This window comes from Sturnus vulgaris, chromosome 29 (genome assembly GCF_052056855.1).
Source record: "Sturnus vulgaris isolate bStuVul1 chromosome 29, bStuVul1.hap1, whole genome shotgun sequence".
NCBI classification, from domain to species: domain Eukaryota; kingdom Metazoa; phylum Chordata; class Aves; order Passeriformes; family Sturnidae; genus Sturnus; species Sturnus vulgaris.
The window spans coordinates 5171781-5198885 of NC_142271.1; the positions used below are offsets into that span (position 1 = coordinate 5171781).

The 27105-nt window shown below is 47.0% G+C and overlaps 1 protein-coding gene across 3 annotated transcripts in view; it reads left to right on the forward strand.

The window, feature by feature from the left end:
• SRGAP2 (SLIT-ROBO Rho GTPase activating protein 2) overlaps window positions 1-27105 on the forward strand; it is a 98178-nt gene that overhangs the window by 30084 nt on the left and 40989 nt on the right. For all 3 annotated transcript variants that reach the window (XM_088180543.1, XM_014872653.2, XM_014872652.2), the window contains 5 exons: window positions 2356-2548; window positions 11618-11780; window positions 20570-20632; window positions 23412-23627; window positions 24356-24484. In XM_088180543.1, the coding sequence (XP_088036669.1) occupies window positions 2356-2548; window positions 11618-11780; window positions 20570-20632; window positions 23412-23627; window positions 24356-24484 (764 nt within the window). The remainder of the gene's footprint in view (window positions 1-2355; window positions 2549-11617; window positions 11781-20569; window positions 20633-23411; window positions 23628-24355; window positions 24485-27105) is intronic.

Below are 27105 nucleotides of genomic sequence, written 5' to 3' on the forward strand. Positions count from 1 at the left end.
TGTTATCACCTCCTCTGCTTTAAAAAGTCGGAATGGCAAAGCCTGGGGTGGGATGGGGGTGTCTGGTTTGCATTTCCCTGCTTAAACCAGAGCCTTGCAAATCCTGGAGCAGGTTTGTGGCTCAAGTGTGTGCAGCACGTGTTGAGCATCAGCAGCAAAGTTTTCCATAAATGCTGGCAGGTCTGAATGTGTGTGAGCATCCCAGTTTTCCCCGTGGGCTGCCAGTCCTGAAACACCAGGATGGGATGGGGAAAACAACCCAGGCAGCTCAAAAGCAAAGGGACGTCCAGCGTTGCAGTAAATGCAGCGTGCACATTTCACCTGGTGGGGCTTCCCTGCACATCCAGGGTTGAGTTCCTCGTGGATTTGTCTCCTCGGCACCCTCAGAGGGTGCTGAGCCCTTCTGGGGTGACCCCACACTCTTCCCACCCGAGTTTGGGCATCCCTGAGCCCGGGGGAGAAGCAGAGCTGGAGTGGTTTAGGTTAAAGAAGTGCACAGACAGCTCAGGTTGATGTATTTGTATTTGTGTAGTTGTGTTTCCTGATGAAGAATCACAGGTTTTCTGGTTTTGAAGATTCTGTCCTGGGGGGAAAAAATAAACCTGACCAGCTTTGCTCCCACATTGCAGTGTTGACTCTTCCCTTTCGACAACCTTGCTGGCAGCAAAAATCCCTGGGTACCACAGGCTGAGAAGTTTGGAATGGCCAAATTCGGTGCTGATCAAGGTCATCTTCAAGCTTGAAAACCCCACGTTTGTGCAGCTTTTTTTTTTTCTTATTTTTTTTCTTTTTGGCAAGCCGGACCGGGAGCCGTGTTTTCATACATGTGGTTTGGGTTTGGGAGTCCCTAAAATCAAGATGTGGGGTTTTGTTCACGGAGAATCCCAGATTCCCTAAAACTGTTCCCGCAGATGTGAGCACGATCCGAGGCAACTGATCCTGGCAGTGCATGGCAGGAATGAAACCATGAAGGTCCAGATGGTTTTTCCTTTTTTTTTTTTTTTTTTTTAACCCTGGGCAGAGGGACAAACTCACAGAGGAGCCAAGCTGCTCTCTGTGATTTTTCCGTATTTCAGGAATCAGTGGTGAAGTCGTTGATTTCTTAAAAAAAATAAAAGCAACAAAAAACTGGATTTGGGAAATGCTCCCTCCCTGCCTTCCCCTGGGTGATGGAGCTGTGGGCGCCTGCAGTCTCAGTGTGGAGGTGTGAGGGAAGCTGTGAAACCTGAAATTTTTATTGCTGGTTCTGGGTTCAGCCTGGAACGACTCATCCTGGAAAACCTTTGGAGGGAGCAGCAGTCAGGCCATGGCAAATCTCTACAGTTTCACTGCTCAAAGACCTTTAGATGAAAGGGCATATTTTATTGATTTCATGTTGAGTTTATTGCCTGTGTAAAAGCCAAATAGCCTTTGCTGGCTGCATCACTGAATATTTCTGCATTTTTAGGCTGGGACTGACACACTTCTGCTGTGTTTTCTTGCCCTGTTTGACCGTGAGTGAGTCATTTTACTATTCTGTCCCTCAAATTCACGATCAGTGGGATAAGGAGAGAGCATGGGGCTGATGGAAGAAACTTTGATGTTTGTAAAGTGCTTGAAAACCGTTTGTAAAATGTTGTGTTAACGTAGAGACATTCATAGTAATTATGCTGTGATTATTATGAATATATATTAATAATTAATTATAATATTAACACTTATATTTATGGGGTTCTTAGATGGAGATAATGCTACTTGTAGATATTTTTAAAAGGAAAAGGAGCCTTCCTGGAGATGATTCCCTAATGGGAAGTGCCCTGGTGTTGGCTCTCCAGAGGGGTTTCTTCATCTCTTTCATGGCTTGCTTTATAATGAGCTGCACAGCTGGAGGCTCAGGAACAAACTGAATAATCTGAATTTGGTGCCTTTGGGGAGTGCCCCAGAATGTGCAATGTCTTGTTTCTGCATCAGGAGTAGTTTGCAGAGGAATTTGATAGAAATTCCCTGAAGTGATGTGCTGAGCTGACGTGGGGGATTGCAGCACTCAGTCCTTTTTCCAGACTGAGATTCAGTACATTTTTAGGCAGTGACCACTCGTTCCCCTTGCCAAAAATGCACTTGACACTTGCAGCTGATGCACTTTTCAGCAACAATGCTTTGCTGTGCACCAGGCTGTAGGGTTTGGGATGAATTTCCTGCAATTGCTGTGTCCAAGGTGCAACCCCAGTCCTTTCCTGCTGCAGACAGAGCCAATCCCCAGCAGGGTGACACTAACGAGGGAACATATTTTTTTAACGATGTTTTTTGCTGGAGGACTGCGATGGTGTTTTCTGTCATGGGATTGTGTTTAATCTGCAGTGCTTTTATTTGTTGCAGAGATCCGTGCCCAGTTGGTAGAGCAGCTGAAATGCCTTGACCAGCAGTGTGAGCTTCGGGTCCAGTTACTGCAGGACTTGCAGGATTTCTTCCGCAAGAAGGCAGAGATTGAGATGGATTACTCCAGGAATTTGGAGAAGTTGGCTGAGAGATTCCTGGCTAAAACTAGGAGCACCAAAGACCAGCAATTCAAGTAGAGTATTTGCCTTTTGTTTCTGCCCTTTTTTTTGTCCCCCTCCTCCGATGTAGATTTGATTGCAAGGACAGGAATGGAAAAGAGAATTGTTAGAGTGAATGTAGGCACCAGCGCTACTCTGAATTCCAGAGCCAAACATTCCCCAGGTTTGTGTTGGCCACAGAAGCCATTCCCTGCTTCTGGGTGCTCATTCATGTCAGTAATTCCTGGTAGGCTAAGAGGGAATGGGATGTAAGAGCTGGAATGTGCAAAAGGAGTCATTTTCTTGGGAAAGGTGGGCAAAGCTGTGTGCCAGATTTGATGGACAAAGCCAGGATTTCCTCCAGTGTCAGTGGCTTTGCTTTTCTGAAGGGAAGCCGTTCCCAATCTGTTCCCTGCTGTCAGTTCTCGTTTTTTGGGATCCCACACACGCTCTGTGTGGGAGTTGTGTTGCAGCTCTGCTACTATCACTTCAAACAGCAGGGAAATAAGGCCGGTAGCACTTCCAAAGAGAGCCGTGCCTCTGTGGGTGGGGGAATCCCTGGGTACCGAGCTGCTGGGACTCCATTAAAATCTGAACGTGTCCTCACTGAGAAATCCATTGATTCTCCTGCTTGAAACATCATTGCTGCTGGGCTCGGTGCTGGATGATGGCTCTTCCTCATTGCATGAGCTGGGATGGCTGATGCAGGTGGAGCTCGGTTTCCTGGGCTCACATCCTCCTGGGGGGCTTTTCCCAGGAGAAGGGGCTGCAGGAGGGGTTTGGGATGTGAGGAAGGGGCTGCAGGAGGGGTTTGTGGGGTGAGGAGGGGTTTGGGGATATGAGGAAGGGGCTGCAGGAGGGGTTTGGGGGGTGAGGAGAGGTTTGGGGGGTGAGGAAGGGGCTGCAGGAGGGGTCTGGGGGATGTGAGGAAGGGGCTGCAGGAGGGGTCTGGAGGATGTGAGGAAGGGGCTGCAGGAGGGGTCTGGAGGATGTGAGGAAGGGGCTGCAGGAGGGGTTTGGGGATGTGAGGAAGGGGCTGCAGGAGGGGTTTGGGGGATGTGAGGAAGGGGCTGCAGGAGGGGTTTGGGGGGTGAGGAGGGGTTTGGGGGTGAGGAAGGGGCTGCAGGAGGGGTCTGGGGGGTGTGAGGAAGGGGCTGCAGGAGGGGTCTGGGGGATGTGAGGAAGGGGCTGCAGGAGGGGTCTGGGGGATGTGAGGAAGGGGCTGCAGGAGGGGTCTGGGGGATGTGAGGAAGGGGCTGCAGGAGGGGTCTGGAGGATGTGAGGAAGGGGCTGCAGGAGGGGTCTGGAGGATGTGAGGAAGGGGCTGCAGGAGGGGTTTGGGGATATGAGGAAGGGGCTGCAGGAGGGGTTTGGGGGGTGTGAGGAAGGGGCTGCAGGAGGGGTCTGGGGGTGAGGAAGGGGCTGCAGGAGGGGTTTGGGGGGGTGAGGAAGGGGCTGCAGGAGGGGTTTGTGGGGTGAGAAGGGGTTTGGGGATGTGAGGAAGGGGCTGCAGGAGGGGTTTGGGGGATGTGAGGAAGGGGCTGCAGGAGGGGTTTGGGGATGTGAGGAAGGGGCTGCAGGAGGGGTTTGGGGGATGTGAGGAAGGGGCTGCAGGAGGGGTTTGTGGGGTGAGAAGGGGTTTGGGGATGTGAGGAAGGGGCTGCAGGAGGGGTCTGGGGGGTGATCACGAGTTCCCATCCGGGCAGAGCTCAGCCTTGTTTTGGGCTGTGTTGTCAGGGCAGCAGCCGGGGAAAACACAGAGGAGCAGCCCTGGGACCTGAATCATTTGTGCTTTGGCCATTTCGGGCTGAGAGGATCCATCTGGAGCTGCCCCCGCCCAAGGGCCCTTGTTGGTCGGTTTGGGTGGGGGCGTTCTGGCCGTGTTTGTCCCGTGTTGTTGCTGTGTTTGCAGGGACGTGGGGACAGCACAGCTTCCCGTTCCCGTTCCCAGCAGCTCTCTTTGTGGAAGCCATAAAGGAAGGCACCATTTTAGTTTCCTGTCTGCACAGCTTTGATGTCATTGCCTTCAGCCCTCACTTGGAGCACACGTTGTGCTGTGCTCTCAGGAAAGGCAGAGCTGTTTGACAGGCTGGGGAAGAGTTCTGCATATCCACAGACCTGTCAGAGTCTGAAGGATTTTTTTTTTTCTTTGCCTTTAGAGTGGAAGTGTTGTTACAGCTATAAACTGTGCACACCCTGCAGGTGCCTTTAAGATGGCATTAAAGAGATGATGTCTCGAATGACAATTTTTCCTCTGCAGCATGGTCGGTGTTTTCAGTTGATTTTGTTATTTCTGGTGAAAACCGAGGTGGTTTTCTTTACGTAACATGATATGAAACAACCTATCAGAAGCAGCTTGAGAAAGTTGCACAGAACTTAACCTTCTGCTTGGGGATTTAGAATGAATTTCTAGTGTGGAAGTTTTGACCAGAATCGTGCTGGGTTTGCAGGGAGGAGGCTGGTGCTGCTCAGGATTTCACTTGAGCAGCAGATTGCTCCTGGCAGAAAAATGCCTTGCTCTTGGAATATGCTATCCCTGCAAGGTCTGAGTCCTAAATACACAAATTTAGAGTTGGAATAAGAAAAGCAGCACAAAGTGTGAGGCTGCTGGGCAGTGTTGGTCAGCAGTGGCACAGGTCAGGCTGGCCATGCAAGCACTTTTTTAGCCATTTGTGTTGTGGCTGTGCCAGCCACAGCAGAGCCAGAATGCCACAGGGATGCAGCAATTCCCACTGTAACCACCTGTCCCCAGTGCTGCTGTGCCTGAATCACAGGGACTATCGTGGCTGGCATCTCTTGTGGAGATGCTGGAGCTGCAATGCCATGGGGAGCCCCCTGTTTGATCAAAGGCAGCCATCAGCTCCCTGCTCCTCGGGATTACACGTCTGGGAGAGGAGCCTGCTCTGTAATTGCCTGCCTCTGACCCTATAAATACCCCATAATAGGCTGCTCTCCCCAGAAGCTGGTAATTATGTCAGAAGGTACCATATCATTGCCTGCCTGCTCCCCGTGGCACATCCCGTGTTTAGATCTCCTGACACAGGGGCTGGGAGGAAATCTGTCAGCAGCCACCCTGTAATTTGCATGTGCTTTCCTGCTCTGCAGCTCTTGTGGAATTGGGATCTGCTCCCACTCTTGTTTGTTCAAGGGAATGCTCTCCAGGGCAGGAGGCTTCGGGCTGACCCCTGGAATTGGAGTCTGTGGATTCCTCCACGCTGGGAGGAGCAGTGTGGGAGGTGCAGGCTTCCCAAAGCCTGCTGAGGTTCATTTTTCTTAGATGTGGCTGTCTCAGGTGGCCACGTTTGCAGTGAATCACAGCATGGTTTGAGTTGGAAGGGACCTTAAAGCTCAGCTGGGACATCTTTCACTATCCCAGGTTGCTCCAAGCCCAGCCTTGCACACTTCCATGGATGGGGCAGCCACAGCTTCTCTGGGAAACTTCTGCCAGTTTCTTACAGGAAAGAATTTATTCCCAATAAATATCCCTTCTAAACCTGCCCCCTGTCAGTTTGAAGCCATTCCTCTTGTCCTGTCCCTCCAGCCCCTTGTGAATCATCTCCCTCCATCTTTCACCAGCTCCTTCAGGCACTGGAAGGGCACAGTCAGGTCACCCCAAAGCTTCTCTTAATCCTGAGCAAACCCAGTTCTGGGATGTTTTGTCCAAGCCCAGCTCTGGGATGTTCTGTCCAAGCCCAGCTCTGGGATGTTCTGTCCAAGCCCAGCTCTGGGATGTTCTGTCCAAGCCCAGCTCTGGGATGTTCTGTCCAAGCCCAGCTCTGGGATGTTCTGTCCAAGCCCATTTCTCTGATCCTTTCCTTGCAGGAGAATTTCCCACATGGGTTTTGAGCTGGAGGTGGGTCTGGGCTGAAGGGGCTCAGTTTGGAGGTTCTCTAGAGCATCTTAATGTAATTTCCAGGGGTGGGTGTGTGTTTCCTCATGTGATGTCTCTGAAGAAGGGGAACAGATTGGTTTAGCCAGGGTGACACAGGAGCTGATGGCAGTTGGATACAGCCCAGGTTTTACTTGCTTTTAACTGCTCTGCCATGGCTGTTAGACCTCACTGTGCCTCTTATTTATTTTTTTTTCCTAACTAGGCTATTAAAGGAATAGTCACACACAATATTTGCTGTGTATATTGTACATATTCCTCAGCATCTGTTGGTAAATACCCTTTCAAAGCCCAGGTGTTGTAACTGTGGTTGTTACAGGAGTTTTTTTGTCCCAGGTTTGGTACCTGAGGTGTAAATCAGAGCATCCATCTCACAGCTGACTCCTGGGCCTGGGGGTCCCTGCAGGCTGCAGGGCTGGGGGTGACTTCCAGCCCCCCCAAAAAGGCTCTGTCCCCCTGCACTCAGACCCTGGGACCTCCAACCCCAGCCTTCAGTTCTCCTGTTTCATGTGATTTTTTTTGTCCTGGAGGCGTTTGCCTATTCAAATCATCAATCAACAATATGAAAACCATGGCAAATCTTGAGTGATTGCTTTTGAGGGAGAAAATGGGAAAAAAAAAAGGAAAAAAAAAGAAGAAAAGACAATGCTATTTTAAGACCATATTTTAAATCAAGATAATCTTTGGAAGCAGGATCCTGAGTAGCAATTGTCAGCTGGAGAGCTGAATGTCCAGGATATCCCAGCATGAAATTCAGATGGCTTTCTGGCAGCCTTTGCCTTGAAGTAGAAGATGCAGAATAAGTCTGGCAACCTTCAGGCTGAGCACTTGTAAACAACAGATGTTCATGACTGGAATCTTTTGGAAGAGAAGGGCAGGGAGCAGCGTGGATGTCCATGCTTTTAATTCCCAAAATTTGCAGTTAACACAGAGCTGTGTCAGGGAAAATCAAATGTGGATTTGAATGAGCAGCTTGCAGAGTTCAGCTTTCATTTGCCTAAAATCAGAATGATTTCTGTAAAGCAGGGGTGATACAGGTTATGAGGGAGGAATTGACAGAAGCATTTGGCTCACATGGACTTCACTTACATTATTAATAATAATAATAAACATTGCCATAGGCTATTTTTGTGGTTCTTTTTGCTGAAACCGAGTCCTGCCCATTTTATTCTGAGCCTGTCAAACAAGCCCATTTGGAAGGATTCTGTAAGCATTAAACATTCATTGATTCAGTGACCTCCATGAATGCAGAGAGCCAGGGATGCATGACCAGCAGAAATGGATGGAAAACCTCAGGGAGGGTTTTTGTGCTCTTTTCCATCATCTCAGTGATGCTGCTCTCACACCCTGTTGCTGTGATTTTGGCCTCTCTTGCCACAGCACAGAGGACAGAATTCAGAGAGGGTTGCAGGAGTGTTCAGAGGAACAATTAAATCTCTGCTCTCACACTTGGCCCAGCTCCAGCTCCAAGGCTTTGCAGAGCTGACTGTCCTGGGATGCACCAGCTTTGGAAAAGCCTGTTGGACACATCTAGGGAAAAACCTGGATATTTCGGGTGGAACAGGAGACTTCAGGTGTCGTTTTAAACACCTCATTCACAGCAGGGATGGCCGGGGAAGTTTTCTGTTGCCATGGACAGTGGGATGTCCCTTGGAGAAGAAAACCCTTCATCAGGACAGGACAGGGAGTGATGGGTTCAGACTGAGAGGGGGTTTAGGGGAGGTATTGGGAAGGAATTCTCCCTGTGAGGGTGGGGAGGGCCTGGCACAGGGTGCCCAGAGCAGCTGTGACTGCCCCATGCCTGGAAATGTCCAAGGCCAGCTTGGACAGGGATTTCTCAGCAGTAATATTTTCATTCTCATCTGGTTCATTGCTTCATCTTGTGCTCCTTATGGAAACACAGGGTTCCTATCCCTGCTTTGTGGGTGTGGTTTTAGACCATTATTTATTTTTTTTTATTGGCTTTTTTTTTTTATTTGAATCTATTTTGTAAGAGGACTTTTCTCCTCTTTCCTTGCAATGCCCAGCTCAGCGTCTGTCGCTCTCCCCTGCTCGCCTTGAAGCAGATCAGCCTTGGATTGTCTGCAAGTCCCTTGTATGAATGAGTAATTTAATTAAGATTGAGACTCAAATCTTCCCTTATGATCTTTTTGAGACCCAGCTGAAGCCTTTGAAGTGGAAGCTGTGCAGGACCCCATCAAGATAACACCGAGTAACCACAGGGCTTCGTTTGTGGTTCCCTAAAAATCTGTGCAGGGCTTCCTCTTCCTGCTGCCAGCCAGCCCCCCTCGCTGTGCTCTGCTGTCATTTAGGCTAGCCTAAATCAACCCTCCCTGCTCACTATCAGCACACCATCTTTACACCAGGAGAAGCAGTGCTTGGAATAAACCTGGATAAAATTTGGCATCATCATCATCTTCTTTTTCCTGCTCATGGGGGAATTAAGAGTCAGAAAGTTGTTGTCAGTGTGAAGGAACCAGCACTCTGGCAAAGTTCATGTTCACATCCTGGAGTTTTTGGGAGTTTTGATCTCATCAGTTTTACCTCCCCAGGGTGAGGGGGGCTCTGTCCCTCTGCAGAATGAGGGGATGGAGCTCACCAGTCCCTGCTGAGATTTCCCTTTTCCACCCCTCCTCTGTGGTGCCGTGGAGCTGGGAGCAGAATGCCTTTGCCAGCTCCTTGGGGGGCTGGAATGGTTAATTGGGAGCAGAGTTTGCTCCCTGCCATCTGCTTGTGCTGAGCATTGGAGAAGTTCTGCTGTGAGCAGTTGTGGAGCTCCTGCTCCCTGTTGGGAGAACTGTGCCCATATCCCACCCCAGGAGCAGCTGCAGTTCCAGAGGTGCATTAAAAGTTAATGTGTGTGGAGTTTTAAACTGCTGCTTGGCAGGTTTGAAGCAACTCTTTCCTTTACTGTTTCATTTCTGCCTTGAATATCTGCTTTTTGTGGGTAACATCATCACTAGCAAATAATGGAGAGGTTTTGCCTCCTTTCCTGGCTGGATGTGTACAAAAGCAAGTTGCAGCAAGGCATTGAAAGGGTTACTGAAAACCAAGAGACAGCAAGAAATTAAAGGAATTTAAAATGAGAACCTGGCTGTGTGTGGCTGGAGCATCCCAAAGGTGACAATCCCGGAGTGTGTGGGGTTTGGGCTGGTTTTTTTCCTGCAGTTTTGCCCTTTCATGTGTAACCACACAGAGCGTGTCAACAACCCACGTGGCGCCAGCACATCCCAGCCTTTCCTTCCCCAGCCTTTCCTTCCCAACCTTTCCCTCCCCAGCATTTCCAACCCCTTATTTCCATCCCCAGCCTTTCCTTCCCAACCTTTCCCTCCCCAGCCCTTCCCTCCCAACCTTTCCATCCCCAGCATTTCCAACCCCTTATTTCCATCCCCAGCCTTTCCCTCCCACCTTTCCCACCCCAGCATTTCCTACCGATTATTTCCCTCCCTGCCTTTCCCTCCCCACCTTTCCTACCCCATTATTTCCCTCCCCAGCCTTTCTACCCCAGCATTTCCCACCCCATTATTTCCCTCCCAGCATTTTCTACCCCATTATTTCCTTCCCCAGCCTTTCTACCCCAGCATTTCCTACCGATTATTTCCTTCCCTCCCCATCCTTCCTACCCCAGCCTTTCCTTCCCAACCTTTCCTACCTCATTATTTCCCACCCCAGTTTTTCCCGCCCCAGTTTTTCCTACCCCAGCATTTCCTACCCCATTATTTCCCTCCCAACCTTTCCCACCTCAGCCTTTCCTACCCCAGCCTTTCCTACCGATTATTTCCCTCCCCACCTTTCCTACCCCAGCCTTTCTACCCCAGCCTTTCCCACCCCATTATTTCCCTCCCCAGCCTTTTCCTGGGCTCCTGCTATTGCTGTTTTTTGGGGTTGCTGTGGCTGGCACAGCTGGCCTTGCTGCAGTGCCCTCCTGCAGCTCTGCTCTCCCTTTCCTTAGGGAATCCTGCTGCTCCTTCCCCTTGGTGGCTCCCAGCTCTCCTCAGGCTGTTTCTGGTGGTGATGGAGCAGGAATGAGGCTCTGAGGATTTTTGGTCAGAGGATTTTATTTTTTTTTTTTTTCACCCCCCCCCAAACTCGTCATGGTAGCTGGGTAATTTTCATTTGTGGCTCTGCCAGCTTTAGAGGGCAGTCAGTGGGTGAAGCAGTCTGGATCACAGGCTGCAGTCAGTCATGAGCTTTCCAATTTATTTTATTATTTTTTTTTTAAGAAAAAAAAAAAACCACAAGGTCAGCTGTTCTGAAATTCTTTATCTAAAATTATCCATATTGCAGCACAAATCCAACTGCTGGTGTCATGAGAAGGGTAATGAAACTCTGCCCTGGCTCAGTTTTCCCATTTTCCCAATGTTTCTTGCAGCAGAGATTGCTGTCCTTTCAAGTTCAGAATATTCCCTTTGCACTGGAAATTAAACTGCATTTTTTTTTTTTTTTTTTTTTAGGAGGAAAGAAATCCTCAAGATAGAGTCTTGTACAATAATCAGGGAGAGCTCTGGCTTTGCACCAGAGGTTTTTCTCTTTTCTAGATAAATATTATTGTGTAAATGAATGGCAAACAGAGCTGCAGAGAAATAAATTCTGTCCTTAAGGCTCCACCTGTGAGAGCCCAGCTTCCACCTGGGATGAAATGCTGCCCTGAGCAACGACTTCTTCCTTCCAATACACGAAATATTGACCCAAATAAACCAAGGTTCCTCTCCTCTCCCCTGCTGCCCTTTGCTGGGTGCCTCAGCTGAAAGAAGGTGGGGAAAGTTCAGAGATGAGAAAATTTTGGGAGTGCTGGGGACAGATAGAGGAGCCTTCCCTGAATGGGCTTTGCACAGGAGACACAACATTTTGTTCCCTGTGCAGATGCTGGTTGGCTCACTGGGTGCTTGAAATCTTTTTTTTTTTTTTTATTGTGATTAAGACCCAAATGCTCGAGACAGGAGTGTGAAACTTTCTGTGAGACACTGGAGCCATCAGGCTCTGATTTATGCACAAAATCCTGGATTCAAAGGGGAAAAATGAAAGCCTGCATTGGCACACTGCAGCTTGCATTTGCAGGATCTGTTTGTTGGGGGACAGAAGCTGATGGGAACTGGAACTGAGCGTTTATTTTCTATATTTTCCTCAGCATCCCACCCACCCCGTGGCTGCATTTAGAGATACAGAAATCGTGGTAGGATCCTGTGCAGTTTTTCCTCTTGTGTGTCCCCTGCAGGAAGGATCAGAACGTGCTGTCCCCAGTGAACTGCTGGAACCTGCTGCTCAACCAGGTGAAGAGGGAGAGCAGGGACCACACGACCCTCAGTGACATTTATCTCAACAACATCATCCCACGCTTCGTGCAGGTCAGCGAGGACTCGGGACGCCTCTTCAAGAAGGTAACAGAGAGCTGCAGCTTCACTTTTGGGGCTCCTAAAATACAATTTACTTCTGCTGGATCCGTTTATTGGGGGTTTTATTTCCTCTTTGGGCTCGATTTGCCTTTGATTTTTTTATTTTTTTTTTTTTTTTCAGGCGTTTTACCCGGTGTGGTTGAGATTTGTTGATGTAAATTAAAGCTGTGTTTTTCTCCTCTTAGCCTGCTCCGCGGTTTTGTATGGGTGTTGAAAATTTAATTAAATCAGCAGAAACCTTCCAGTTCTACTCTGAACATGAGTCAAGAACAACTCTTTAAAGACAGAATTTTATCTGCCACGGAGGAATTGCCGTTCAAAGAAGAATTAGGGAGAATTCCTGCTATGCCAGATAATAAAAGGACGTGTTGTCCTTATCTGGGAAAAGGAGAAAACACAGCTGAGGTCTCTTTTGTTTGCCTTGTCCCCTTGATTTCCACCTGAGGAGGAAGGTGGGGCAGTGTGGGAGGGTTTTCCTATTAGGAATCTGTTCTTGCAGTTATGGAAACGTGATCTGGAAGCTTTGGGAGTGCTCAGGGGGTGATGCCTGATCCCTGCAGATCTTCACTTTGAAAAACCATTTATTTCTCTGCCTCCTCTCCCACCCCTGCAACCTGTCCTGAGTTATTTCTGCTCTTGCAAGGCCTGGAGAAGGGAGGGGTTGTTCAGATATTTCTTGTTTTCCTGTCTGTTGCTTTAAGTGTCCAAAAAAAAACCGATAAAAGGTTTGTTTAGGCTGCTGGAAAATGAGCAGTGCTGGATATTGTGAAGTTCCATGTCAGGGTGCACCTGAAGGAGCAGAATGTGGGTGTGTGTTACCTGGAGAGCAGAGTGCCCTGTTCCAGCAGGGGTTTGTGGGTGTGATTTCTCTGACAGAACAAAATCTGCTGTTCCCTCTGTCCTGCCTATTTCTTGAGTTTTTAATGATAATAATTCCACTTTTACATTCTGTTTCTCTTCTACTTCTTTTTTTTTTTTTTTTTTTTTTTAAGTCATTGCCTGAGCAGAGGAGGAATCTTCTCCTTTCCAAGTAATGTCACACTGAGGCCTTTTTGACCTTTTAAAACTTTCTGGTAATTACATTATGGTTGATTAGATACTTACACGGGATTATTGAATGGCAGTTACTCTCCAATTCCTCTAATCCCTCCAAAGGAGGAATAATCTCCCTGCTGAATTTCAACGAGGTCTGTGCTGGAGCAAGGTGGCCTGGAAAATGCCTTGGCAAAGCATTCCTTGGAAATTGATATTATCCCAGTTTGGCTGCAAATGGCAACTTTATCTTCAGCCCCTCATAAACCCGTGTTTATACTTTATTTTGTGTGGCATAATAAAAACAAATAAATAACCAATCAACGGCAGAATACCCTCCCTGGTTTGTTTCTCCCAGGCCAAGGGCAAACTCCACGTTAATTTGTGCAAACAAAAGGCACTTGTTGCTAAATCCCAGCTCCTTGTTTGGCTGTTGGCCAGGAATACCAGCTTGGCTGAAGGCCACATCAGGTGTTTGATTACAACTCCACTTGTGCTGGCTCCTTCAAACCAAAAATTGCCTCCTCTGTTATCTGGTAGCAGCTGATAAATAGAGAAATTTGGCTTGTGCTTTTTCACTTGAGTCTCTCTTCCCCTCCTGAGCTGCAGGAAGCTGCTTGAGTTGGTACAAAAGTTACTGCAGGCTAGAAAACAGATGAGGTGTGTGATTAAAATATTGCAAATCAGCTTTGCAGTCCGTGGAGTTAAAGAAATGTCACCCATTTATAAACCCCCCCGAGTGGCACGTTTGTAAAAAAACATCCCCAAAGCAGCACAGGAGGTGTCAGAGTATCCCTGGACCTCAGGAAAATGGGACCTTTTCCCCCTTTTCTCTTTTCCCCCTTTTTTCTTTTCTCCCTTTTTTCTTTTCTCCCTTTTTTCTTTTCCCCCTTTTTTCTTTTCCCCCTTTTTTCTTTTCCACCTTCTTCTTTTCCCCTTCTTTCTTTTCCACCTTCTTCTTTCCCCCTCTTTTCCCCCTTCTCCTTTCCCCCTTTTCTCTTTTCCTCCTTCTCCTTTTCCCCCTTCTTCTTTTCCCCTTCTTCTTTCCCCCCTTCTTTCTTTTCCCCCTTCATTCTTTTCCCCCTTCTTCTTTCCCCCTTTTTTCTTTTCCCCCTTTTTTCTTTTCCCCCTTTTCTCTTTTCCCCCTTTTCTCTTTTCCCCCTTTTCTCTTTTCCCCCCTTTTCTCTTTTCCCCCTTTTCTCTTTTCCCCCCTTTTCTCTTTTCCCCCTTTTCTCTTTTCCCCCTTTTCTCTTTTCCCCCTTTTCTCTTTTCCCCCTTTTCTCTTTTCCCCCTTCTTTCTTTTCCAGCTTCTCCTTTTCCCCCTTCTTCTTTTCCCCTTTCTTTCTCTTCCACCTTCTTTCTTTTCCACCTCTTTCCCCCTTTTCTCTTTTCCCCCTTCTTTCTTTCCCCCTTCTTTCTTTTTCCCCTTCTTCTTTTCCCCATTTTTCTTTTCCCCACTTTTTTCTTTTCCCCCTCTTTTCCCCCTTCTCCTTTCTCCCTTTTCTCTTTTCCCCCTTCTTCTTTTCCCCCTTCTTCTTTTCCCCATTTTTCTTTTCCACCCCTTTTCCACCTTTTTTTCCACTGTTAAAAGCAGGGACAGATTGCTGGCCCAGCCGGGTGCCTTCTGTAGGTGTTGATGAGGAATCCCCCAAGGTGAATTTGGGAAGTTTTCAGGTTGCAGGTAACGCCGTGGGATGTGGAGGGGATGGTGACCCGGCTCCTCACGCTCTGAGGACAGCCCAGAGCACATCCTGAGGCATCAAATCCTTTCCTCGGGTTCCTGCTCCCGGGGGTGTTTGGTGTCCTGCTGGGCTGGGAGGACACGCAGGGACAAGGGAGGTGCTCGAGGTCCCTTTTGTCCCTGAGCTCTTGAGCTGCTGCATCCCCGAGGGTGTGGAGAGCTTCACTGAGGACAGAGGGCAGCTGTGCTGGGGATGCTGGCTGTGAGAAGGGTGGGAAAGAAGAAGGGAAAAGGGGAGAAAAAGGGAAGGAAAAGGGAAGAGGGAAGGGAAAAGGAAAAAGGAGAAGGGGAGAAAAAGGGAAGGAAAAGGAAATAGGGAAGGAAAAGGAAAAAGGAGAAGGGGAGAAAAAGGGAAGGGAAAGGAAAGGGAAAAGGGGAGAAAAAGGAAAGAAAAGGAAAAAGGGAAGGGGAAGGAAAAAGGGAAGAAAAAGGGAAAAGGGGAGAAAAAGGAAAGAAAAGGAAAAAGGGAAGGGGAAGGGAAAAGGGGAGAAAAAGGGAAGGAAAAGGAAAAAGGGAAGGGGAAGGGAAAAGGAAAAAGGGAAGAAAAAGGGAAGGGAAAGGAAATAGGGAAGGGGAAGGGAAAAGGAAAAAGGGAAGGAAAAGGGAAAGGAAAGGAAAAGGAGAAGGAAAAGGGAAGAAATAGGGAAGGGGAAGGAAAAGGAGAAGGGAAAGGGAAAAGGGAAGAAAAAGGTAAAAGGTGAAGGGAAAGGGAAAAGGGAAGGAAAAAGGAAGGGAAAGGGAAATGAGAAAAGAGAAAGGAAAGGAGAAAATGAAAAGCAAAGGAAAGGGGGTTGGTCTCTGTTTCCACAGAACGACAGGACACAGCCTAAACCTGCACCAAGGGAAATTTAGGCTGAAATGTTTTTTACAGAAAGAGGAATAAAGTGCTGGAATTGTCTGCCCAGGGGGTGCTGCAGTCACAGCCCTGGGTGTGTTTGAAGGCAGCCTGGATGTGGCACTGGGTGCCATGGCTTGGTGCAGGTGTTCAGCACAGCTTTGCTATTCTGGTCACCTCTCCCTGCTTTGATGTCTGCTCCTTTTCATTCCTTCATCTCCCTTTGATTTCTTCTCCTTCAGCACAGCCCCCTTTATTTTTTTATTTATTTCTACATTTCTGTATCTAGGTATGTTTTTATATTTGTATATGTTTTTATATTTGTATATGTTTCCCCCCCCCCTCAAAATACTTTTCTATTTGAGCTGATCCCTGCTTTGATTTCCCCTTTTCTCTCTATCCCCCTGTCACCCTCTCTGTTTTTATATTTATAGATGTATTTTTCCCCCAAAAAAACCATTCCTCTATTTGAGCTGATTCCTGCTTTGATTTCCCTTTCTCCCTCTATCCCCCTGTCACCCTGTCTATTTAATGTGACCCTTCATTTCTGTGCATGGAACAACCTTCCTGTTTCTTGCCTGGTTATCAGCTTTTCTTGCCTCCAGTCATATCTTTTGAGTGGGATCCCTTGGGATTATTTATACATGTACAGACCTTTGAGCAGCAGCCTCTTTAATTTGGTCTCTTTAATCACTCTTTCTGTGTTGTCTCTTTGAAATTTTTCCTAGAAGCAGCCTAATAATCTTGTTCAAATTGAAGGAAAAAAAAAATGAAATTACCTTTTTTAAAAGACCAGACTGTGGAAGCCTCACTTTGGGCAGTGTCTGAACAAACTGATTATTTTCAGGTAGATTTTTTACACAGGGATATTGTGAAGTGACTGGCAAATGTTATTGGGCAGAAAAGCAGATTTATTCTGTGGGCAGAGGGGCCAGGTACCAGCTCAGCATCTGCCTGCCCTGCTGGGTTTAAAACATTAAAAAAAATTTCCTGCTCTGCCTTTAGTTGGGAGGTTCCATCCACTTAATTGAGAATATTTCTGGGGAGAAAACCCCGCTTGGAATCAAGAAAACCAACGTGAGGATTTGAAATTCTCCTCCTGTTTAGCACCTTTGGTGGGAAGAAACCCCAATTTATCTCCTGGTACACTGCAGGCTGTTTGATGTGAAATGGAAAATCCACAATGAGTTGGTTAAAAGCCTTGCAGTAATCAAGGAAGAGGAATTATTAATTCTCTGAAGGGGTCTGGCATGACCTACTTTACACTGTGGCTCTTGCTGCTCTGGTACCAGAATGTGACAAATCTTAAAGCACCCCACACATTGCAGAAATGTAATGGTTAAAATGCTGGGCATTTGTAAAAGTATTTTTCTGTCACGGTGTAAATTTGTGGATGTGCAAATGCCAGGAGCAGAAATCTCACTGAGGTGCAGAGGTGGCTCCTCTGTGCTGCAGCCTTGCTCCCCTCCTGGCATCCTCATCCTCCCTCCACCCCTGATTCAAGAAACATGGCAATATTTAATATTTATTCTCCACCTAGCCATAATTAATTATTACTCTTAAAAAGATGCAGAGACCTGATACCGTTCCACAATCAGCAGATTTGGGGCTCCAGCTGTCACCCTCTGACACAATTTGAGGCAGCAAATTAGATAAAAATCTCTTTATCTTGCTGTGTTACACATTCACCCTCCCGTGGTTTGAGCCCTTGCTGGCTGATGTTGGGTTTTTGGGGAAAGCACCTCAGGAACTGCAGGAAATGTTGGGTTTTTGGGGAAAGCACCTCAGGAACTGCAGGAAATGTTGGGTTTTTGGGAAAAGCACCTCAGGAACTGCAGGAAATGTTGGTTTTGAAGCCATCCCATCTCTGTGTCAGGCTTTGCTGGGGCTGCAGATCCGGGGCAGAAAATGTTGACAGCATTCCTGAGCTCTCCTCTTTATTATCCACTTCACCCCCCCCCAAATATTTGGAAGCTGAAGTCGTTAATGTTGGGTGGAATGCGGAACAGCCCCGCAGTAGATCCCAAAAAACATCTTGATTAAATTAGAGGGGAGGTGGAGGGGAGGAGGGCTGGAACAAAGAGGCTGTTGAGGAGCTGGCACGGCCCGTGCTGGGAATTTATGTTCCAGCCAGGGGTGGCAGAACCTCCAGCCCTGCACATGGTGTAAGATCCACCCTGGAGTAACAAAGGAGTGTGTGTGTGTGTGTGTGTGTGTGTGTGTGTGTGTGCTCACAGCAGCCTCCTGGGCTGGGCAGGACCTGCATCCCCAGCCTGGCATTCCTGCCACATCCTGCTGGGACTTCATGGGTGCTGCTGCTTCCCTGGCTGGTAGAGAAGGGAAGGTGTGTTCTGATTTTCCTTGGTTTGTAAAGAAGGGAAAGTGTGTTCTTCTTTTCCCTGGGTTGTAGAGAAGGGAAGGTGTGTTCTGATTTTCCTTGGTTTATAGAGAAGGGAAGGTGTGTTCTGATTTTCCTTGGTTTGTAGAGAAGGGAAGGTGTGTTCTGATTTTCCTTGGTTTATAGAGAAGGGAAGGTGTGTTCACCACCTCCATGGTCTGTAGGGAAGGGAAGGTGTGTTCATCATTTCCTTGGTTTGTAAAGAAGGGAAAGTGTGTTGTTCTTTTCCCTGGGTTGTAGAGAAGGGAAGGTGTGTTCTTCTACTCCATGGTTTGTAGGGAAGGGGAGGTGTTTTCTGTTTTTCCTTGGTTTGTAGAGAAGGGAAAGTGTGTTCCTCTAATCCATGGTCTGTAGAGAAGGGAAGGTGTGTTCTTCATTTCCCTGGGTTGTAGGGAAGGGAAGGTGTGTTCTGATTTTCCTTGGTTTATAGAGATGGGAAGGTGTGTTCATCACCTCTCTAGTCTGCACAGGAGAGGGTGTTCATCACCTCCATGGATTGTAGGGAAGGGAAGGTGTGTCAGAGTGTGCCCAGGTGTGTCAGAGTGTCCCTCAGTGTCCCTCAGTGTCCCTGTGTTTCTTGCAGCAAAACTGATCAGAATATCTTTTATTTATTGCCTTGTTTACAAAATCAATCTTCCTGCCTTTGCAAAACGCTCAGAGTAAAAGAGAAAACACAGAGCAGCACAGTATTGAGACATTCACAGCTGCCAGGACTGGTGTTGTCTTTCCTTGGCATGGATTTTATTCCTAATTCCGTGGTGCTTTCTGGCATGACTCTGGAATCTCTGGTGCCTCAGCAGCCTTTAATCTGCACTTTGAATTCCCTGGGAATTCAGGGAAATTCTATTTTTTCATCACCTGCACTGCACTGGCAGTTTTTTCCTGACATCCAATCCCATTTTCCTCTGACTTTCCCAAGCAAACCCTTCTGCTTCCTCCAATGTATTTTCATTTATCAGGGTCAGCCAGCTCAGCTGTTTTTTTTCTCCTAGACATTTTTTTTTTTTTTTTTTGGTGGAATCAGTGCAGGGAACAGTTTTACATTACCAGTGCTCATTGCACACTCTTGTTCTGATGTCCCCTGTGTTCTGTCTTACCTTCATTTTAATGGAAGGGATTTTTCCAGTCCAGCAATCCAGCAGCTCCTTCCTTCAGAGCTCATTTGGAAGCACAGAGGGTTTTGTGCTTTGGCAATTTGGCATCTTCTTTACCCCCTCCACCAGAATCTGCATTAAAATACTCATTTTAACCTCTGCTGTGTAATTGATGCTTCAGCAGTTGGTGCAGCAAATGAACGATTTTTTTTAGTGCAAAAAATGAGCAAAATGGGCTGGGAAGAGCAGGGTGAGAGGCAGTGATGGGGCAGTTCCAGCAGCACTGGAAATCTCCTTGTGTGTGAAAAGTTCAGTGCTCAGGGCACTGCAGGCAGCCCCTTCCTTTCATCCCCTGCACAAGGAGGAAAAGGCAGCCAGAAAACCCCAAATCACTGCAGGGTTGAGCAGCAGCCTCAGGAAATCCCACAGGTTTGTTCCTGCAAACTGCCCTGGAGGTTGGGAATCACCAATTTTCTTTTCTCTGAATTAGACACTCCTCGGAAAAAGCTTTGCCAGCTTTTGTGTCAGATGCTCTTTTATTTTCCTGTAGCACCTGGGCAGCAGAGTGAGGAGTATGGGATGGGAACACGTGGAAAATCCAAAGGATTGGGGCACTGGATACTTGGGAATCCCAGGGTGAGGAATATGGGATGGGAGCATGTGGAAAATCCAAAGGATTTGGGCACTGGATACTTGGGAATCCCAGGGTGAGGAATATGGGATGGGAGCATGTGGAAAATCCAAAGGATTTGGGCACTGGATACTTGGGAATCCCAGGGTGAGGAATATGGGATGGGAGCATGTGGAAAATCCAAAGGATTTGGGCACTGGATGCTTGGGAATCCCATTGTGCTGCCAAAAGAGCAATTCCAGGCTGGTCTGAACCACAGCACCCCAAAATAATTTTTAAAAAGTCTCTAATGAAGCAGATTTTTCGTCTCAGAAACACACTCTGAGCACTGCTGAACTGGGCAGTGGGGGGGGAAAGAACAATTTAAATTGAAATCAGATAATTTTTGTCTTCTGGCTTTTCAGTTGATCAGTGTGTTGTTGGGTTTTTTCCTCATGGCTTAGCACTGTCTTGACTTCCAGGGCAGAAATGTTGATTTAAGCACGGGTTTGACTGCATTGCCTCTTTATCTGGCTCTTTTCCTGAACGTTGTAGGCATAAATAATCTTGAATTTATCAAATTTTCTTGCCTCAGTAGATATTAAACACTTGTAACGTGAGGGTTGGAGCACACAAATGCTGCCTCAGTGGGCAGTGAATGAATAAAATCTAGAAACTGAATTAAATTATTCTTGGTACGTGGTGCTTTCCTTCTCCTGCTTTTCTTCAGCTCCCACACCAACCTCTCCTGTATCCAGGTCTTGCTTGACCCTGTGAAAATGGGAAAATTCTGTATTTTCAGCCTTGAAAACTGAAAATTTCTCTGGAAATTTCCCATCTCTGTCCTGTCTGTTTCCATTTCTTTTCTTCCTGTGCCCATCTTGAGGTTTCATTTATTACCACTCCCGGTGCAAGGTGCCCCTGGGTGTCTGGGCCGGGCATTGATTGGATTTAGAGCACGAAAATTGTTGTTTAATTGGGTCTGAATTCTTGGTGGATGCCCCGTGCTCGCTTCCTCTGCAGCATCTTCCTCAATTAACTTTCGTTTCTCTGTTCTGTTGCAGAGCAAGGAAGTGGGGCTGCAGCTCCAGGAGGACTTGATGAAGGTTTTGAATGAGCTGTACACGGTAAATCAAACTGATTTCTTTGGCATCTCCTCGTGCACGAGGGAGAAATGTTTGAATTCTCCCACCGAGGCTGAGAAAAGGCTGCAGTCCCTGCTACAAAACTCCATAAATTCCATTTTTTTCTTTTCCCCCCCCTCACCCTCTCTGTCCTTGTGTTGTTTCAGCTCTCTTAAGTGTTGGCTCCCCCAAGATCTTATTTGCTGCAGTGGTGGTTTTAAAAAAAAAGAGCCAGAAAAGGAGAATTATTTCCAAATACTCCACAAAAATCTTGGGGTTTGTGTGGTGTGAGCATTCAGAGGTGCCACTGAGCTGGTTTGTCCCTCAGCTCCTTTCAGAGCAGGATTTCCCATCTGTGCTTTTTGCTCCTCAATAAATGCACTGCAGGCACTGAGGAGGAGGAGGAGGAGGAGGAAGGATGTGTCCCCAAGGGTTCCTGTGCTGCATTGGGATTTTTCTTCTCCTCCTCACACAGATGAAATGGAAAAAGCCTCGATGAAAATTTTGCTTTCTGCAGCTGTTACTGAGCAAGTTCTCCTCTTTAAAAGCAGAACTCGCTGTTTAGAGGCTCGAAATGCTATTTTTATTTTGTCCTTCCTTAGTGATTTGTTGGGTCATGACATTGAGATTTATCCTCTGGCCTTCCTCCTTGCCAAAGGTGACCCAGGGTTGTTTCTCTGGCCGTGGCACATTGACCCTGTGGTGAAATTGGGGGTAAAAATCAGATTTTGAGAGGGTTCCCTGAAATTTCCTGCATCAGTAAAATGTACAGAGGGAATTATTTCCATACAGTTTGTTACAGTTAGAGCTTCAAAGCCAAATATTCAGGCAAATCAGAAATTGTTTTTTTATTTGAGGCCATAATGGGCTCAACTTTGGAGTCCTGTCATGGGTGGGATCCTAAGGAAGGACGTGGATGTGCCTCTAGAAACAGATTTTAGGAACTGAGATCAATTTCTGATCCAGGTTCAGTTTCTGGCTCTGGAGTGGCTGCTGAGTGCAGATTGATGGGCAGGGGATCATTTCTGGCTGCCAGGTTCTGCCAGGTCATTTTTGGAGCCAAATAGTGAATTCTGCTCATTTCTCTGCCCCTGGAAGGAAGAACATCCAAAATTCAGCCTTGGCTAAACAAAGTGATGTGAGGTATTGATATTTCTGATGGCAGTGCTGGGAATCTGAAATTTTATTTATCAATTCCTCCTGCTGCAGGACTCGAAATTGTCCCTTCAGCAGAAAATCTTTTCCTTTGCAAAAAGCCACTTCTGATCGTGCTAAAAGAGACTTTTTGCTGGAATTAAAGCCACCCCACCAGTGATTAAATTTAGTGGTACTTCAAGAAATAATTCCACCTTTTTTTCCTGCTGGCTGTGGCACTCAGGGCTCTGGGCTGGGTGACAAAGTGAGGATCAACCAAAATGATCCTGGAGATCTTTCCCAACCTCAGTGATTCCCTAATTCCACACCCAAAGGATTGCCAGAATCTCTGCTTTTAGGCAGAATGGATCTGGGTGAAATCTTTACTTTTTCTACACAAATCAAACACAGAGAGAGGGTTGTGGGGTTTTTTTCTGTCTTTTTTTTTTTTTTTTTTTGTCCTGTGCCATAAAAACCCATTTAAACTGGGATTTCTCCCTCTGCTTCTGCTCTCTGCCAGCTCCACTGTGAGCAAGAGAGGAAAAGCAACTCCTTTGCATCTATTATTATAATTATAAACTGCTTTATAGTCTGAGCATCTGCAGGGGCTGGCAGTGTGAATTATTCAGGATGTTCCTCAGCAGTGGCTGCAGTCACATTCCCTTTCATGTTGGAATCCAGAGTCTCTTTGGATCTGGGACCTCTGCTGATCACTGCAGAGGGGAGCACACAGCCCACTTAGGTAAAATTGTGTTATATTCTAGTGCAAAACGGCTGTAAATGGGTTTTCAGCTGAGATAAATCAAATTATTCACAAGTGGAGCCGTTATTGCTGCTGGAATGGGTGATTTTATGCAATTGTGCATTTTTTTTTTTTTTGCCCCCTGTGAGTGTTGTGTTTGTTTTGATGTGGGATTCAAATTGCTTTGCATTAATGGATAAAAAGCTGGTTTATATCTCATGTCCTTTGGTTCTATTTGCTTAGCACAAATCTAGGCATTAATATCACATGAAGCAAATGGGATTTTTGTGACTGTGAGGGGATATTTATCCATATTTACTTATAAAAATGTGCTATAATAGAAGTTGTCCATGCAGCACAGGGTGCAGGTCTCCCTAAGTGCAAGATCCACCCTTGTTTATTAATTTATTTTTATTACATAAGGTACCCAGAAATATTTTTTGGTGTCCCACATTGGATTTGAACGAATGGCAGCTGAGTGGCTCTTGCACTGGGGCTGGATTTGCATCCTGTGATGTTTAAAGCCCTGACTCACCCAGATGAAAGGCTGATAGGGCTCCCTTCAGAAACCTTACCTGCTGATGAAAAGCTCTCATTTTCCTGCCATATCATTTCCTTTGAACAGTCAAGGAGGCTGGATTTAGAATTTAGTCTGCAGCCTTTTTTTTTTCTTTTTTTTTTTCTTTTTTTTTTGGTTTTTCGTGCCTCCTTTATTGGCTTGTGCAAGAAGGCACACGCCAAAGTCAAACAAAGCAGCAGCTGCAGAATCACCCACTTGGATTTCTGATTCATTCTGGGGCTCAGGCACTTCCTGACATGAGAAGTTTCCCTGAGTGGTTTTTCTTTGCTGGTTCAGGTATTTCAGACCAACAGCCAGCCTTGAGTGTTGGATTTTGTTGTCTGCAGGTGATGAAAACCTACCACATGTACAATGCTGACAGCATCAGCGCCCAGAGCAAGCTGAAGGAGGCCGAGAAGCAGGAGGAGAAGCAGATTGGGAAGTCAGTGAAGCAGGAGGACAAGCAGACCCCACGCTCCCCCGACTCCACCTCCAATGTCAAGTTTGAGGAGAAGCACGTCCGCAGGAGCTCAGTCAAAAAAATCGAGAAGATGAAGGAGAAGGTACAGGCAGAGTGCCCAGCACCCCTCCTCACCCCCAAACCTCCTCCTTTGTGCAGGTGCTGTCCCACACCTGGCTGAAGGAAAGGCAAAGCCAGCAGCAGTTGGCTTTGGCACAGCCAGGTGCACTTGGTCTTGTCCCAGGGGATGGCACAAAAGCCAGGCTCGGGTGGGAGAGCAGCAGTTGGCTGCTCGGAATTCGTGGTTAATGTGATTATTTTTGTTATCCAGAGCACAAGGGCTGTGCTCCAGGGAGCCCAGCAATCCCAGGCTGGCTCTGGGGACAGAACCAGTGGCTCACTCCAGCAGTTCAGCTCTAAGGTTCAAACCAATACAAGGGAAGGAGTCATTTTTGGATGGATTTAGGCTCTGGAAGGACCAAGTTCAGGCCCTGGAAGAGTTGGGGTGTCTGTAGCAACCCTCAGACCCTCCTGGGCTTCTCTGGTGGTGCTGGAGCTGGGCCATCACCTCCTAAACCCCCCTTGTCCCTTCATTCCTCCTTTAATCTTCCCCATCCCAAAGTCTCAAGCCTTTCAATCCAGTGCAGCAATGCTTGAACACATCTAAATAATTAATCTGCATTTCAAGTCTTGGAGTCCTGGCAAAACTGGAACTGAAATGGGCAAAACCTGTGTGAGCAGAGTGAGATTTGTTCAGTGTTCTCTGGTGTTGCTCAGAGTGCTGCTCACCTCTTTTAAAGTTATATTCTGGTTTTTGTTTTTGTCTTTCAGCGCCAAGCAAAGTACACAGAAAACAGGCTGAAGGCAATTAAAGCAAGGAATGAATATCTGCTGGCCCTGGAAGCCACCAATGCCTCGGTGTTCAAGTACTACATCCATGACCTGTCTGATCTCATTGATGTAAGTGCTGCTGCTGGGGCCAGGAGCCTCCCTCTGCACAGCTGGGAACCTCTGCACAGCTGGGCTGGGCAGCGTGGGGGTGGCAGTGGCCCAGCTCAGGTGGTCACTGAGGTGTGACAGGAGCTTTTCTCAGGGGGCCACACAGGCAGGAGAGAGGAGGAGGAGCTGCTTGGTTAAAGTGAGACCCAGCTTCAGTGCCACACTGCTGCCTGGCATTTTCGTTTGGCTGTTTTAGGCAAAACCCCAAAATTTTAACTCAGAAGCATGGTTGAGAAAAAGATTTTTCAGTGTAGAAACGGTGGAAGAAATTTGGTCGAAGAGAGGGAGTTCAGAAGTGTTTCCTGAAGCTGCTTTTGGAAAAGTCATTGAATTATGGAAGGAGTTTGAAGGGACCCACAGGGATCATCCAGTCCAGCTCCTGGCCCTGCACAGACATCCCAAAATCCCAGCCTGTGCCTGAGGGTGCTGTCCAAGCACTCCTGGAGCTCTGGGAGGTTTGGAGCAGTGCCCATCCCTGGGGAGGCTGCTCAGTGCCCAGCACCCTCTGATCTCCATCCCCAACCTCCCTGACACAGCTCCAGCCATTCCCTCAGATCCTTTCCCTGCCCACCAGGATCTATTTCAGTCTCCCCACCACTCAGGGGGCAGCAATTCTGCTTTTGCTAAAACACACTGCAAAAAAAACCCTCAAAATTCCCCTTTTTGATACCTCAGCAAAGCCAGTGAGGAGCCCTGAGGTTTTTGCCGAGGATGGAGCCTCCCCTTGAGCCTGGACACGATGCTGAGTGTGGGGCTGTGGCTCTTGGTGGCCACTTCCAAGGCCACCCCTGCTGGAGGGAGCTGCTGTGGAGGAGCAGGGAGTGATGAGCACAAGAGTCTCTAGACACGGGCAATAAAGAGCACTCAGATCTCTGTTAATTACTCAGCTATTCGAATAAGCAGCAGCCTGTAGGATCCATTCATTCAGCTGATGATAAACTTGCACTGGAGTGCTCTTGTGCCAGGTGTTGATTTAAACCTGTCCTTTGGAGGTCAGGGCTGTCACTGGGAGGGGGGATTGAAAAATGCTGTTATTTCCAAATGTTGTGGTTTGCAGCATTGCTGCACTCCCAGCCCTGGTTTGTTTATTCCTGCTGCCTTTTTAGGAGCCCTGTTTTGGTTAACATTTGCTCAGCCTTAATTGTGTGGCCCTGGGTTTTTAACAGATTAGAATTCTCTGGATATATTTATATCAAAGCTACAAGGTTGGGATTGATTTCACCAGCATCAGCCTGATTTAATTGTTTTAATTTTTTTTCATCTAAAGCCCTCTGTCTCAAGTCTTCCCCCAAATGCTGCCTGGTTCAGTTGCCTGGTCCTGGTGGATTTTCATGAATCTCAGGTAGCAAAGAATCCATCTGGGGTTTCACAAGCCCAGAATAATTTCTAAGCACAGAGCTCTGAGGTGTTTTCAGCAGGACAGGACAAATCTGGGCTGCCCAGCTTGGGAGGAGGAGCTGCTCTCCCTGCTGTGTCTGGGCCATGGCAGAACAAGAATCCAAAATTCTGAATTCCAGGGATTTGTGTGTTCCCAGAGAGGAGCCCTCGTGGCTCTGGGTGAGCCCCTGCCCTTGGAGCATTCACTTTAACACTACAAATTCCCATCATCTGCACAATAAAAGTGTTCTCTGCTCTGTGTTCAGGCATGGAAAAATGTGGGACTTGTCTGGGAGCACAGGAGATGGAGTTCAGTTATCTCATTGTTAAGACACAGGGAAAATAGATTTATTAATGCCTTTGATCCTGAAGGATTGAAAATTAACAGTTATAACCACTGATGGTTCTCTGAGCCATCTGACTTGAATAAAAATGTGATTTTTAAGCCAGGCTGTAATGCCTTCCCTCGATCTAATCATTTGGTGATATTGAATTCTGAAATATAATCTAAAAGTAATCTTCAAAGTTACTTACAAGGAGATTGTGTTAGCCCATACTGCATTAAACTTGATTTTTAATGTCATGTTTATCCAGCACATTGTTCCCTCTGCAGTGTGAGGGAAGGATAACAGGGAGTTAATTCTTTCTGGAGAGTTAAGAGCAATAAATTGTTTCTGCCATAGCCCAGTAGTTTTGAATTTCCTGACTTTGGGGACTGAGGCAGCTCTTTGATGCTAATGAAATATTACAGTAATGGGGAAGTTTGCATTAACTCATATTTATAAAAGGGTCACTAGGACAGGATTGGAAAAAAAAAAAAAAGATACAAATGTGTGTGAGAGTCCCAGACTTGCTTTGCTCTTTTAGGAATTGGTGTTTCATGGCTGCTTACTCCAGGATCTTCCCCTTCCACATGTGACTTGCATTTTAAAACAAAGGGGCTTTTCCCCCTTAAATCTTCAATTTTTGAGGCCTGTTTGAAAGCTAACAGGCAAAGGGTTAATCAGCTGTCATGTTGGGAAGTGAATTTGAATGAGTTATCATTAAATTCTTATAAAAAATTGATTTCCTTTGAGACCGATTCCATCAAACATTTATATAACCCAGAAAAGGGATGGCAGGACTGGTGCATTTAGAAACATGGAACACTGGACTTAAAAAAAAAAAAAATCTCTTTAAAGTGGGGGAGTGGGCTGGGAAATGTT